We start from the raw sequence: 16,472 nt of genomic DNA on the forward strand, positions 1-16,472 counted from the left end.
TGTCCAAAACCATTTCGTGGCACCATTCAGTCAAAGGTTCTTTAAAGAACCATCTTTTTCTTACCTTTTTATAATCTGATGAACCACAAAGAACATTTTGGGAAACGGAAGGTTCTTTGGATGTTGAAGGTTCTTTAATAGAATCGTGTTGACAAAAAAAGGTTCTTCTATGGCCTCGTGTCATTATTTTATGTCACATCCATTTTTCCACATGCAGATACCCAACAAAAGTTACTGTGTTTACCTTTTAGCTGATTTTGACGTTTAGTAAAAAAGTTGTAATACACAAAAAGAGGCAAGTGATTCATCGCAACCGTTATACTTCTAATAACGATGTGATGCTTTCTTTTTTTTTGGCCGTGCCACCGCTCAACAGCAAGCTACACCTTCTGTTTCACAAAAGTTTTCTCAGATTATAAAAAGGTAAGAGATGGTTCCTTAAAGAACCTTTGACTGAATGGTTCTTTGTGGAACCGAAAATGGTTCTATGGCATCACTGTTTTTAATCACCTTCATTTCTTCCGTTAGATTCTCATCAAACAAGTCAGTTCTCAAAAACAGCAGCACACTTATTCTGAGCCCTTTGAGTTCATGTTTATTGGTGTCTCTCTTGGTCTGCTTCAAAACAGAAATCATGGAGATCACAGTGTCAACATTTACAGATTGGTCATGATCTGCTCATACACGCACACTCACACACACGCACGCTGTAACCCATGCTTTCACAATCTCTGGCCACACAAATGGGAACAGACTCAAATGTGTGGCCTGAATCTACAGGAAGAAGAAAAACGAAATCAAGTGGCCCATGGCATGAAGTTACCGTTCTGTTCCTTTCGCTCTGTATCCATTTCGTCAGGGCAAAGTTGTTGTTGGTTTAAAAAGAGGACAAACACACACTGCTGGTAAATAATAACAGCAAATCACAAACCAAAACCGTTGAGATGCTAAATCAATGCATAACAAGGAATTTGACAAAATAATACAAACAGGAATGCATTCGTCGAGAGCATAACGGTTCATCTGTAACCTTTTCTCCTTTACAGATCAATGAAACAGTAGTAACACATGAAACAGTTATCTAGACAGAACTCCGATGGGTTATGAATGTTGCAACAAACGTATTTACAGGATAAGTTTGGTAAGTGTAACAGATCGTGGTGAAATAGGACTAAACTAGTGATATGATCCACACATAACATCATCTATGATGACTGCGAGCGTATTTTTCTGTAGGTCAGTTTTGGAAAGAGTACATCAAGAAAGGCATGTGTTAGTAAGCCGAGATGCATCTCAGGTCGATTCAGCTGAATATAGACGTGCTTGAATAGAAATACTGCCACTTCATACGGCTGTCCTCAAGTATAAAAGCTCTGATCTAAACTACAACATAAATTTACAGTAATAATACATATACACATTCAGGGTTTCATGTACACAAACTCTATTTGTAAACGTACAATGCCGTTCTGGCCGCTGGAGTGCTTGTCTAGTAAAGCGCATTTAAATTGCTGAACAAAACATCACTATATTGTCAGATCTGGATGGATATCGATTACGAGTTATATACAATTGAACACAGGCCTGATATACAGCTGCAGAAAAAAGAAAAGATCCTTCCAAATTCATGTCATCAGCATTTCCAGATGTATTTTGGTCATTCCAGTCCAGTGTCTGTATTTCAATAAAATCAAACCTCAGGAGTGACATAAAGTCATCCAACAGCAATGTGAAAGACTGACAGCATTACAAGAAACATGACACAACTGTGAGAAAAAAAAATCCAAATAATTTTATGATTCATATTTGTATTTCCCTAAATACAAATATGACTTTTGTAATGCTTGAAAGTGAACTTGAACTTGTTTTCTTTGTCTGTTCCTCCAGTTTTCAAGTTTTGCAATAAACAATATTTTTATTTGGTAGAAATATTGTTAGTAGTTCACAGAATTTCCTAAACGCATACCAATTGATCATAAATTCAGATTTTTTTTTTGAAATGATCTCTTTTTTCTGCTGCTACCTCTGTTCATGCTAGACGTGTGACGGTATCAAACTTTTACATACTTTGATATAGTACTGCTGAGACTTTTATTGCATGTTTAAATAAATTACATTTAAAAATGTAATATGAAAAACAAATATAAATAAATACAAATGTATAAAGCAACTGTTTTAGTCCCGATTAAAATGTAACTTGATCTCTGTTTTACTGTAAATTTCTAAATAGGTCATTTCCTAATTTGCTAATTCATAAACAGAGTTTGTGCTTTTATTATGCTCTAGTCACTCTCATGCCTGTTTCGTTTATTACTCAAAGCCAAAGCCAAAAATATTTTCATTATTTAACATTTAAGGTACTCTCTAAATAGTTTAACTGTGATTTAAAGTGAAAAATCACTACATTTGAAAGCGGTGAAATCAATGAAATATACTTTTCTAACTTAATTTAAACTGTATGAGTAACTTCAATATTCTATTAGAATTCCCCAAAATCAATGTATGTGTGTATATAAATATTTTTTATTTGTTAATTAAATACTTATGTTTTTCATAAAATAAACTTAAATCATATCTAAAATTAACTGTTGGAATCTCCCACTGGAAAAATCAATTAAATGATTTTAAAAGATTTTATTAAGTAAATTTATGCAGTTTATGTTTGTGATATTTACTAAGCCAGTGAATTCGTTTTTAGAGTGTAAAGTGTGATAACAATTCATTACTGACATCATGTCTAGTACACACACAAATTATATTTAGTTGTGAACCACAGATGAACTTCACACACATGCCGAAAACATTGGATTACAAGCTCGATCAGCACATTAAAGCATTTGTTTGTTGAATTATAAATGAAGATGAAAATCCTGAACAACATTCATCTCCAACAGTTTCATGCGTTCCTTCCCTCAGCTCTTGTTTAAATAGAGGCTTTTGCCACCCTCTTCAGGTTTGGCGAGGAAATGTTGCCTGATTCTTCAAATCACACACTTCATGGATCTTCTTAAAGAGTCAGCACAGGCTTTCGAGGGGATAGTGGCCAAACATGAAGTGATGCAAGCGTTAGCTATGTCCACTAGAGGACGCCGTGTACCTTCAGTGTGCAGCGTTCACCTTTAGATACGAGGATTACAGCTCTACATCTGACAGCCAGACTGGAATTCACATCAGGCCGTTTCTGTTTTAAAACAAAATATCAGCAAGTATATTAGAAATCGGTGTAATGTCATTTGTAATGAATTGATATTCAACACAATAAAGCCATTCGTCCTAGAAGGAAGTGTCTGTAGCAGAGGGGTCGTGTTTATGTTTACCATTAAGTGTTCTCTTCTCTTCATACACCGGTGATTCTGTCTCTTGAGACACTTCTCCTGTTTACAGACATATACAACAATCATCATATGTACACTGGTGTGGGGTGTAGCCAACTGTTGTAGAATAGATGCTTTGGAACAGTACACAGTCATACTTCAACAACTAGACCTGCATGTATATTGTGCACAGTTTGCAGTTTCGGTATACATGTTGGATGACAGATGATGATCTACATGTGTCAACATAAGTAGATAACAGACAGATCATAATGCATGTTTAGTGCCGTGCATTGTGGGATACAGTTACTTTGTATTAGCACCTATTGTATTATTGCTCTTTTATGACATATCGCTTATTGCCCCCCGAACTCTTTGTAAGTCGCTTTGGATAAAAGAGTCTGCTAAATGACTAAATGTAAATGTAAATACGGTATCCCATAGCAGCAACGGAAGACGGTGTCCCACAACGGCACAATGTTTGACTTTGATACATTAGTAAGTCAAACATTACATATGTTCTAGAATTTCAACATGCAACAGCATAGAAAACACGCAACATAATGAGATCACGCGACAGCGATGTTCCAATTTCATATACTTTTTTATTACTGACAATAATTCACAATATTTAGCATACTAAATTCCTTTTATTTAGTACACAGCATGCGCACTGCGTGGCAGAGTTAAAGTTAACTTCAAAATAACCTACAAGAACATTTCTGTATAACCAAACACGTGCTTGTTTGACCTAAAGCAATAAAAAAAAAAAAATCACAAAAGCACATAAAAAATGGCAAAATTGTTTATATAAAATGACCACGAATTTAAAAAAATGAATATAAATACAATAGAAAAACCTCAAATAGACAAATACTGCAAATACTGTTTGTGTTTGATGATAGGAAACATTTGACAAATATGTGATCATGGCAAACACTATTTCAGGTATTGTTGTTGCAAAATGTGCTCATATACTATAAAACATAATATATACTACATGTATTTAGTCAACTATATTGGTTTTGCTCTAGTTACTAAGTCCGTCTGTACATTCCCATGATTAGCCACAAGGGGGCAGTAGCTGATAAACGTACAACTAGAGCTGACCAAAACAAAATTTCTTTTAGTTTAATACCATCTCAAAAGATGCAGCTAGTCTTCATAATAAGACGTACCGTTCTGTAATTTCAGTTTTTCCACTGAATGGTCACCTTCTTTTGAAGGTCCGGTCACTCCCCCCGGGTCGTCCTCAGCCCCCCTATCTTGCTTTGTTGCGAGGGTCTCTTGGTTTTTGTTTTGCGCTGTTGTCCCCTGCTGTTCGTCAGTCTCTCGTTTGGCCTTCTCCTCACTCTCTGATATCAGAAACACAGCAAGACACGCATTATTCACTGTTTACTCGCTTACAATGAGTGGACTGTACAGACCATGTTTCTACTCTATATCCATTTACAAGACCGGTTCCTATGCAACTGCTGATTCTTTTATATTTGAGCACAGTCTCACCTTTATCTGCTTTTGTCTTCCAGCGTTCTCTGTTGTGAGAAACCTCGTCAGTCCAGATGGCTTTAAAGTTGGTCAGGTCCACGGTGAGAAGAGACGCGCTGCCATCAGACCCAGAACTGTTCACGCTGCTCCGCTTCACATCTCCTGCAGTTATACTGTTCAAAACAGACGAGATCTCTTTAATATCGCAACTATTTTTTCCTAAACCTTCCTAAACGAAAGGATCATAAATGGAAACTTTTGCACAAGTTTCCTTTCTCAGATATTTCCTCTCAGAAAGAGATGGGTCAAGTCTGACGTTATCAAACGTCAATGTTATTGAAGTTCTGAAGATCTGATATTGAAGATGAACCGAAACATTTCTTATCGAATTTATGTTTCTGCTGTATTTCTATATTTTATCCTAATGTCTTTATTTTAGCGTCCTGTAACGGCTGAAAGGATGATTTAAGACTCGATGTGTCATTGTTCTTCAAACACTTTTATGTATTTGTCTCACTCGTGTAACCAGGTCTCTGTATCCAGCTTTCCTCCGGGTGTGGTGAATTGAATCAGACTTGAAATTGAATTCAATACTTCATGTCTTCCAAGTTCTTTCGCCCTACAGCTGGCCGTTGATCGCTGATATTCTCTAGATTCTGTTTTCAATCCGTCTCTATATTATGTGCACACTTACATATACCCATGTATTTATGGTATATTCCAAAACAATGAATCTTACATTTTTTTATTTTCATTTATACCCAACAAACATTCTAGAGCTAGGAAATACACATATTCATTATAAAAGTAACCAAAACACAAGGAGATATCTTGATGTTTAGTTGTTTTAGTTCATTAGTTGCTGAAGTAGCTTGTGACAAAATATCAAATTCCTCGTATATGGAAACAATAATGAACATTCCGATTCTGATTCTTTTAATGCTTATTTTAAAATCCTTACAAGTCATCTTGACTTGTGTAGTCCTTTTAATATATCCCAGATGACAAATATTTTAGTATACTTTAGTTTTTACTATAGTAAAGTGAAGTAAAATTTCTAACCATCGTGTACATGTTTTTGAACTTTACCATATAAAAGTACACTACAGTATTTAGTACGGTCTATCAATTGAGTATAATAAACACTGCAAAATACTCCAGTATAAATCAAAAAAAGTGTATTTATAACATACTACAGTATGCTTCGATGTACAATAGTTTACTAATAGTATGTATCAAAGTATACTACAATGTTTGCTCATGTGGGATGATGTTGGTGGCTGAAACAATAAATAAAGCATCTTCAATTTCCACCTCTATTTACTGTATATAACAGAAAAATGAAAGTGGATTCACTCTGGATCAAGTGTGCACTGCCGAGTCAGATTTTCAAGTTTCAGAAGCAAGAGCGTCTTTATATCCCCCGTTTTTCCTCCTTGAAACGAAAAGCCTGATGGAATTTAGCAGGAATTGAATTTGAATTGGTTTCCCTTAAAAACACAACATTATCAGTAAATTGGGTTTTGATGAAAATGTGGGCTTTGCCACGAGCATTATTATTGTGTTAGCAGGAGTCTGAGCATTGAGGGAAGAATGTGAATTGATCTGTTGTGTGGATTGAACCATCTCATTCTGCATTCATTAGAGCAATAACACAAATAGGCTGTTTAATAAAGGCAGACTGACAGGAATAGGCATTGTTTTTCTGTTTATGAATAATGATGCGCTCGGGGATACAACTGACCTGCGGAATCCAGCGAGGCCTGAACTCGTCGCCTCGTCAATAAGCGGAGTGACGATCTTCTCCGTCATGTCCGTAAGAACCGAAAACGTGGGAATAACAATGAAGTCAATGAACCCTGTAGGAAATAAGTACATGTTAATAGTTTAGCCTTTGAATTAATGGACGATCTTCAAAAAGACGCTTTGACACGGAAAGCTTACTTTACGAACGTACTAGATCGCAAATGCTTTTAGGTATTCCAAAATCGTTTTTAGTGTTTCTTCGTCACTCACCGATCTGAGACTGGGCCACCATTGTGGATTTGCGGTCACACAGAGGTGAGAAAGGCAGTCCAAGTTCTGCTTCCTTATCGCCCTAAAAACCCACGCACATACAATTGGAAAATATAGGGTCAATTTTATACTGCCAAAAAGTGATTTATTTCTTGGTATTCATGTATTGTTTGTCTGAATAAGTGTCTAAAAATGTCATTTTCAAGATACATTTACCTGATGAAAAAAAGTTTTTCCTAAATGTAATGCTCAAAGTTTATGCTTAAAACAAGCAAACATATCTATTTATAGCGTAAGCAAACAAAACTTGAATTAAGTTTCCTGAAAAGTTTATTTTATTTACCCTTTTGAGAGATTTTTGAGCATAAACTCACTTCAAGTCTTCTTGATATGATATGAAAGACAAAAATACATTCTTTTTTGCATTATACATATATATTAATATAAAAATGTTTTTGTCTTTTCTTGTTTTCTAGTAAAATAGAGTAACTAAACATTCTTAAATTAAGATACATTTACTTTAGTTTAGTTAGATAAGGCAAATACTTTCTTGTCTTAAGCAACTACACAGTCATTTATAGTATTTTTTTATACATTTACTGGAAAGCCGGCATTCATGGAACTTTATGGTCATTTTGCTTCTTAAAAAAAACGCATCTTAATTTAATAATGTTCAATTCAATTCAATTCAATTCAATTTATATAGCGCTTTTCACAATTTGCATTTTCCAAAGCAGCTTTACAGGGGAAAATAAGAAAAACACAAAAAATCTAATGTTTAGATATTTGTACGGAGTGTATTTTGCAGTGTATCAACATAAGCTTACTGGCACAGCTATGAAAATGAAAAGTATTCCAGCTTCATAATGTAAATATTAAAGCTTAAGTTGAATGTTTCAGCAAATTTGGTACAGCAAGAGACCAAGCGAGCTTAACCTGTGATATGTTGAGTTCATTCTCTTACAAAGGTTCAGAAAGTTCTGGACTGAGTTTATGAGAACAGAAGGGATGTCTGAGGGTTTCAGACAGTGCTGATGGGCAGATGCGTCACTGCTTCTAGTTCAGAAAGATTGTTTTTGTATATGAAGTATTCGTAAACATTACTTGAAGGCTGGTTTAACAGAAACTGTCAAGCTTCTTTGTTTTGTCGGTTTCTATTGTCAAAATCGATTTTCCTACTGAAGTCTGCTAGAACAATACACACACAAACCTTTCCATTCTCTAGACCTGTCAGTCAATCACAGCACATGCATGTGGATTCTCGCTTCACAAGTGAATTCTTGATGTTCTGTAGCTTTAGTGAAAACACTTTGTTCTCTTTACCATGCAACCGGTCAGGTTGCATGGTAAAGTTGCCTTAAATTACAATGTACAATATTGTGATTTTAGAAATAAAGGATGTTTCTTTGAGGCATTTACAAAATGTGGTTTACTGCTGTATATGATTTATCTACACATTAAATTATGACGGGGTGCTTAATTAAAAGTGTAAATCATTTGCAAGGCAGGATATGTGGGCATGAAATATTATTGTATTTTGCATGAACAGAATGCATGCAAAAGACTGCAGATTTGTTCATTGATCTTGTTCAAAACTACATAAACATTACAATATTTGGAAAAATGTGGACACGACTTAGACATAACAATCCAATTTATATTACCAAAAAGTGAGTAAACAAAATTGTTTCTTTACAAATCTATGAATTTTATAATCTGTAAAGCTGCTTTGCAATAACGCAAAATACATTTTGTATACATTTATAATACTTAATGGTGTAATACTAGATACAAAGTGTTAAACTAAAGAAAATGTATGAAAAATGTAATATCGCTTTCTCTATGCCCTGACTGTGCAGCTCTCCCCTGGATTACTACCTTGTTTGACTAGATACTAATAAATGGTTGTAAAAAAAACATTAATTCCAGCATTTGAATTTGATTTCCAAATTATATTCGCAGGCTTTTTGAAATATAGTTTAAAAGTTTAGGGTCACTTGCATGAAACCATTCTAATAATCTTAAAAGGCTTTCATCAGGCATTATTCCTATTTTTACACTATGTTTAATCTGAAAGATTGTATCTCACATACACTAAATAAAACATGTAAAAAACATGCAAAACAATAACAATTATTAATTTCTTGCAATAGAAAAGTAACATTTTATTTTTTAAAGTTGTAAAAATCGATCGCTCTCAGGGTGACCCCAAACTTATGAACAGCAGCGTACGTTCTGTATAAAGACGTCGGCAATCCCAAGAGAACAGAATGATAAGTGAGAAAAGATGAAAAGCATTGTACAAGATTAAATGTCTTTTTTCCTGCTCAACACACACACACACACACACACACACACACACACACACACTCACACAAACCTGCTAAACCAGCCTAGGGAACAAACAAACCTGTCGGAAAAACTCCTCCAGCAGTGATGTAGTCCAGCGATGATGTAGATCCCAGTTTTTGGCGGGATGACTGATGTCAGCCGTGTGTAACAGCAGGGACAGAGCCTTGGGTTTGTCAATTCTGTTTCACAAACACACACACACAAACAATCTGAGTGTTCAATATGACGGCTGAATAGATCTTTGCCTGTTTGAGAAAACAGTTTGCTGGAGTGAAATGAATCATGACTTTTGCTTTCAACAAACATGAAATGTGTTAATGGAATGAAACAATGTCTCCAAACAGTGTGAAAGACTGATTATGTTGTTATGGACACATGAGAGAAATCACCAATGAGATCTCTTTAGTATCAGAAATGTTTCTCTAGACAGCACTGGGATTAAATGGAGATCAAACATAGATGTTTGCATATGTCTCTCGCGTGACTCTACAATTACAAAAGAGATCTCAATACTATCACACATACTAAATCCTGCAATTCCATTTTACGTTTTTATCGCAAACCCAAACGTTTCTCATTACATGTGGCATGGACCAAAGTTTAACTCTTTCATCGCTTACTCGCCCTCATGTCATTCCAAATCTGTATGATTTTCTTTCATAAAGATTTTTTTTGTCTCTATACCAATACTGAATGTCAACTAGAGTGTCATTTCTATTCAATCTCGTGTCTATCTAAAGATATTTAGGAGAAACGTCTAAGAAGTGGTTAACACAACTGAAAACTCCACGAAAAAGCACTAAAATGCTTTTTTGTACAAGCAAACAATGACAGACAATAGTGCAACATGTTTGGTATTTGTTTGGAGAAATAAAGGTTTCTCACCCCTCAGGCTGTTGGAGGAAATTCTTCATGGCTTTGACTTGCTGAAAGTGGCAGGACATGTCTGTAGCAAGAACCATCTCCACCACCAGCGCCCTGAGCTCTCTAAACACAAACACACACACACAAAAACACACACAGCAGTTATTCTCCTCACCAGAGGACACCGTGGTGTTCCGCCTCAAAGTGATTCTTACTGAATGAGAATAAAAATGGTTTTGTGCAGTACAAACTGCACCAAACTTTTCTCAGACTTTCTCTGGCTTGTGTTGAGAACAGCACAGCGTGAACAGTCACAAATGTCTTTCAGCACATAAATGTGCTCCACAATGGATGCGTATGGCACTGCGGCCTTTCAGAATTACAATCCCTTTAACACAATCTATTCTTTTTTACTCTTTTAGTTTTTCATCGCAAAAAATTTGGATATCTAAGATGCACCAACTCAGGTTTTTCCATATAGAAAAATTGTTGGCGGCCACCTGCGTAAAATTTCGTGTTGCCTCAGTCTCACGCAAATATTACGTTGGGTGTCTTCACAAGAAATATGGTGTATTGTGTCTACAGACTGTCATTTGTAACTGCAGTTGCGGCTTTATGGCACAGGGGAGGCGCTGTTTCAGTATCAGCCCAGGGAGGCGCTGAATAGTTGCAGTGCAAGTGCTAATAGGAGCTGTATTAGCTGTGTTTCACTGCTTTTTATTTGAATATTTTTGTTGTGCATCCAAGTACGTTCAATTTCTGATAAGGTTTCTTAAATGAATGTAGCGTTCTTATTGTATGTTTTAAGCTGTGCAGTTGAATCAGCGTTTTAATGATGTTTTATTAACTCAGTTTGGGAGAAGAAGGAGCAGATAATTAACTCGGCAGGTCCGCTATCAGCAATCACAGCATCCGACCTATCAGTTCAAGAGAGACAGAGCCTCTATAAATAGTCAAGACGTCACTCAGTCTTAAGCATCCCACCACCACCCCTTGTGTTCCCTTGTCTCCAGCAGGACATAAAGGGGGGGGGGGGGGTGTTCCGAATTCGGGCTTAATTTGATTTAAAAACATTTCTGTTTGGAGAGACGCTGGTGTACCTCCAGTCATCTTTGGAGAGGTTGCACAGAATGTTCATCTCATCGTCGTCCTGCAGAAGTCGATATGCCGCGCTCACGTGGTGACTCTCCAGAACCGAGCGGTCGTTGTACAGGATTGCCGTGTCAGACCTTCAGGAATAAACGTGATGTTACAATAATTATCTTGCTTTCATAGAGTCTGATCTAAGAGATCTGATTATAATTTATTCTGGACTAAATGTGCAACCTGTAACCCTTTATCTGAAAGTGCTTTAAACAGCAAACATATAACATTTTATAATTTAATTGAATCATGGTTATGTATTTAATATTTGTGATAGCATATACAAATACACCCTAAACAAATACATTTTGCATGTAATTCCTCCTTTTTCCTGTTCGTCTCCAGTCAGGTTTTGGTTAAAGCAGGTTATCTTTTTCTTTCTTTCATGCTTGTTTCATTTAGTCTGCTCATACTGGGGTTTGGTGACCTCAGGTGTGTGCGTTTGTGTGTGTAGGTTGCTGATGAATGGGCTGTGCGTTGCCCTGCAGCGTTCACAGGCTGTTACCTGGTCTGAATGTGGAAGTTGTTAGTGGTTCCTGTGTGTTCGTAGTCATGAACAGCAGCAGCAAAGATCATCGCCAAAATGTCCAACTCAGTCAGCCAGTGCTAGAGAAAAGCCATTGAAAAAGAATCACAAATGATTCTCATTAACATCTCAATTGTTGCTCCAAGGCCGCAGTGAAATCATGAAGAGCAAAGGGAGACTTTTCTAGGGATTTCCTTCTCAAAAAAATGGACACGTCTCTTTAAAGTTCATAACAATGTCACAAACTATAGTAGAGGCCAACAGTGATGTCTGGAGTTTATAGCACACAACAAGCATATAAATCAAATTTTAATAGTGACGGGCAACGACATTTTTTAATCGTGATGAATCGCATTACTTTTCTGTGATTAATCGCAATTACTCGCACGATTAAGCGAAAAATTTAATAATTCAAAAGTAGTGTATTGTGATGTTTTATTTGAAAAAGTACTCCTATGAATAAAAGTGGAATATTGTGTTTTTTTACAACAGCATTTTCTTTACGTAGTAGCATTAACAATTTTACTTAAAATATTTACTGTAAATCTCACCTTAAACATTAATGTAATCAAATAAAATCAAATAAAAAACCAAAGCTATCTGACACTGCTGGGGCATTAACGTTCTGTCTAGTTTGATATAGAAAAACAAGCTATGATGATTATTGATTTTCTTGCTTATACATAAACTCTGTATAAGTGTACCGTATTTAAAGTGTATTTATTGTATGCTCCTTTTTCTTTATCTTAACAATTTATGTAAGGAAAGATCATTTCCTTTAATATCAGTGAGTGTTTATGGCCCGTCCTTTGTTATTTGATGAACATTATAAACAGAGATCTTTATTATGCTGCTGCCCCTTTAAGAGGACTTTATAAAGATATACGGATCTAATATAATGTGACGCGTCTGTTTTGTTTTGTTTAATGTAGACGTCATTTTGTGTTTATTTGTCCGTTTCAGAGTGTAGTGAGGTAGGCGGGACGAGATCTGGGATTCGAGGCCGGTGCACGTACAGTCGGTCTCGTATCACGGAGCAGATTGGGAGCATAAGAGGACGAGCGACCGGACTTCCTTCCCTTTTATGGATCGCTGTTACACAGAGTAAGAAGACGTAAAAAAGAGAACTGGGTTTAGAAGTGCACACTCTGACTCTATAGGCGCGCATGTTTAAACATGTTTTCTGCATTAGCCTCACACTGCATACAATACACGCTACACAATTCGTTATCGTTGCTTTCACTGGGACTTTAAGGTGCTAAATAAGTCTCAAGCTGATGAAAAACTAGACTGAATGAAATGTGACATGAGAAAATATTAGACTGAGTGAGACGAGGAGAAAATGAAAGATGATAAGAGAAAAGTCAGTCTTCAGTTTATACAAGGGAAAGACTTTTGAGCTCTCGCTTGCACGTACATTCATTGCCGCAGGAATTTCATCTTAATATTTAATCAGCTAATAAAGAAACTGTGCAAGCAAACTCATGGCAATTCGCTTCTGGAAAATGACACTCTCACCACATTTGTCTCGAGTCGTGCGTGAGGAGCCATCGCTAAAGTGTACTCGCAGTGATATGAGAGAAGTGTGTGTGTGTTGTAAAGATTAGTCAGGTGAAAGCCAAAGTAATTTGGAAAAGATCCACATATCAATAAACCATTTAAGAATCTCCACTTTAATAGAGAAATCTCCTACGCTCATTGACTCATGACAATCCTGTTGCTTGTTTAATATTTACATTTACACAGTTGACAGATGCTTTAATCGAAAGCGATTTACAGTGCATTAAACACATTTTTATCGGTATGTGTGTTCCCTGAGTTGAACCTGTGACCTTTGTGTCACTAACGCAAAGTGAGCTCCAGGAACATATTCAGGCTTGAGTATTTTGTTTGCTTACAAGCCAGTTTGTCACTAGAGTAAATGGTTATTGTGTTGCTCTTAATGCGGAGAATCTGAGGTTTCTGCTTGTTGTCACGGAAACTATATCAAGATGATGAACACTGTGTCAATACCGAGAACGTGCAGAACACTAGATCATAATGATCAACCAAGCAATCTGCTGCGAGCGTGAGACATGGAGTGTCGTTCTGCCAGATTCATAAGATTCAAACAAGCCGGACTATAAAAGGTAGACTAAATTACAGGTCAAAGTTCACTTAATTTGTTTCAAAATATAAAAATCTGACGTATCTTCAAAGTAGCTCTTGCCATTAAAATGCTTTTGATCCTACGCCATCAGATCAAAGGGTTGGAGACCCCAAACTTTTGGATAGTAATGTCTATAAAATCAGTCAAGACATACAGGCTACATTTACACAGCAACAGAAAGTGTCAGTCAATGCTGATTCGAGGTCTTCTTGAGCTATTTTGTAATGCAATTGGCAACTGGGAGACTTGATAAAACCAGCAAACCAGCTTACACAGGTCTAAACCCACTTAAAATAAGCATGTGTGTGTGTTTAAGTGTGATTCAGCTCACCACCATCCCGGTCTTGAGCAGCAGGTAGTGTACAGTCTGTGTGACGTCGGCTGCGTGTATCAGGTTGTGATAGGGGTTTTTATGTTTGCTGTATCCAACTTCCAGAGCCTCGACGAACGACACCAGCGCTGAGACGGGAATCTGACACAGACACAGCGTTAAAACTTGTGAAACAGACCGGAACAGAGCTAAAACGTCACTATTAAAGAGTTTCTTCCACCTTGAAGCGGGTGATGAGATCATATCTGGTTAGGAGCTCGTAGAAGATGAATTTGAGCGAGTGGTCGCCGCTAGCCTCATTCAGAGCGAACACGTCAAACGACCACCGATCAACGTTCTGTAAAGTACGAATTAAACAATGTACGGTTCTTTTTTAGATGTTTAAGGTATGAAAACGGTTTATAAGACCAGAAGGGAGTTTCACCTTAAGCACTGCTATAACAGGAGGAGGGTAACAGAGTCCCACCATGTTCGAGGTTCTCCGGTACATCCTGGAACGAGATGCAATGTTCACCTTCAAACCCCAAAACATCACATGCGATGGACGATCAGCACTTTCAATTAATTCTTTGACTAAGCGGAGAATTTATTTGTGTTGTGTTAAATGAATGACGCTAACAGATGAGAGAGAAAGAAATTGTAGTTAAGAGAAGCTGTCAGGAGGATGAAGTACGCAGCGTATGCACAGCGTGACTCACTCCTCGCTCAATGCATAGATTTATAATCATTCAGAGAGTTTCAATCTGCCTGGCTTAAAAAAAAACATCTTGGAGAGAATCATTGATTCATGGGCTCTGTGTTCAGGCATTGCATTACACGGGAATCAAGCTGGATGTGTTTTCTGTACTTTGATCTTGTTTGTCTTTGGTATGAATGATATGAACATAGGTCCATGACTCTGACTTTTGTGTGAGGCTTTAAAATCACAACAGTAATTTAATTTATACCAAGAACAATAAATACAAAGATACTGTAACCATTCATATATTAGCATCCACATCTAGAGATGATGAATTTATGTTTATTCTTATGTTAATCTTGCTTGCTGCAGTACATTTAAAATGTACTTTATATCCGAAAGGATTTTGATTGGCTGTCACAATTTTATCATTCAGCGCTCTGAAAGTGATCCGAACAATATCTATGTTTTTTAAGTTCTCAGGCCTTTATGCTTTATAAAGAAGTTCATGACCCCACCTCTCCACGAATATCCCAGCCTGCACTGCGTGAACGATGCTGCGGAAGCGCGGCTTCTCCTCTGTTCTTCTGAGCATCAGCCCCATCTGCCTCGTGAAGGTGGAGGCCAGCCAATCGCGGACTTCTGACGGCACAGAATCTGATTGGATGTCACTGAGCTCATCCTCTGTATCGACCAATCGCCTTGGAGAGGAAAAAAGGGATATACTTTATTTTAAACATGGTTATAGTTGTGCATATAAGCAGGATAAAACCGTGATTGAAGCTCAAGCCATAGACGGGGCAGCTTAAAACTAATCCATCACTTATCTGCATCATTACGGAAATATCACAGTATGTCCTTTTTTTTGTGTGTCAGAACAACAACGTGAAACAAAATTCACGTTGAACTTCATTTTCAATCCGTCTGATTTTACACCAAAATCAAAAATAAAATATTCATACGAAAATCTTAAAATTTTCACCTAAATCACTAATGTGAATGTAGTCAGATCAGGAATGGGGGTTTGGCACGTGAGGTTTTGACTTAATCCCTGGCCGGGATGGTGTTCCGCTTACATAATTCCGTAAGCTTTTATCAGATCTGGCGTCTAGATGTTCACAGATGTGAGTCTTCTCTCAACGCATCACAATAAAAATATATTAGAGGCGCTCGAGGGGCGTGATGAGACTGAATCCCTCCACAGAGACACTGAATACCGTCACTAAGAAATGAAATGCCATTGATGGCTATGGAGTCTCAAGGGGTTTGTTGAAACACTTTACACGCCTACAGGCGTGTTCACATAGCACATAAGGATTATGTGGTGAACCTCATGTTTGGAGACTATTTGAGTCAATTTACAGACCCAATTCTCATTACTGTAATGCAAAATCAATGACAGTGATAGATTTCTTAATGCATTATTTAGAAAGAAAACCAATCAATCTTAGTGCAAATGCTTACACTGCCAAATTGTGATAATACCGTGGTTCTGTTTTCTTTCTTATTTGAAGGTCTTGCTGAAAGACACAGAGGCGGAGATGACCTCTGGTACCCTTCAAATGACCTCTTGATCTGAGATTGTCACGATTAAGATCTTTAACTGTTAA

General features: G+C 36.9%; 1 protein-coding gene across 1 annotated transcript in view; it reads right to left on the reverse strand.

Annotated features, from left to right (window-relative positions):
• Window positions 1-576: 576 nt before the first annotated feature.
• pde1cb (phosphodiesterase 1C, calmodulin-dependent b) overlaps window positions 577-16,472 on the reverse strand; it is a 40,262-nt gene continuing 24,366 nt past the window's right edge. Inside the window, exons 4-17 of the mRNA XM_079453616.1 lie at window positions 15,381-15,563; window positions 14,608-14,674; window positions 14,404-14,520; window positions 14,184-14,324; window positions 11,683-11,783; window positions 11,135-11,263; window positions 10,056-10,157; window positions 9,229-9,349; window positions 6,819-6,900; window positions 6,547-6,661; window positions 4,821-4,975; window positions 4,493-4,669; window positions 3,318-3,374; window positions 577-3,181 (exon numbers count right to left, since the gene is read on the reverse strand). Of these exons, the coding sequence (XP_079309742.1) occupies window positions 3,171-3,181; window positions 3,318-3,374; window positions 4,493-4,669; window positions 4,821-4,975; window positions 6,547-6,661; window positions 6,819-6,900; window positions 9,229-9,349; window positions 10,056-10,157; window positions 11,135-11,263; window positions 11,683-11,783; window positions 14,184-14,324; window positions 14,404-14,520; window positions 14,608-14,674; window positions 15,381-15,563 (1,558 nt within the window). The 3' untranslated portion in view covers window positions 577-3,170. The remainder of the gene's footprint in view (window positions 3,182-3,317; window positions 3,375-4,492; window positions 4,670-4,820; window positions 4,976-6,546; window positions 6,662-6,818; window positions 6,901-9,228; window positions 9,350-10,055; window positions 10,158-11,134; window positions 11,264-11,682; window positions 11,784-14,183; window positions 14,325-14,403; window positions 14,521-14,607; window positions 14,675-15,380; window positions 15,564-16,472) is intronic.

Source organism: Barbatula barbatula (assembly GCF_947034865.1).
Source record: "Barbatula barbatula genome assembly, chromosome: 3".
NCBI lineage: Eukaryota > Metazoa > Chordata > Actinopteri > Cypriniformes > Nemacheilidae > Barbatula > Barbatula barbatula.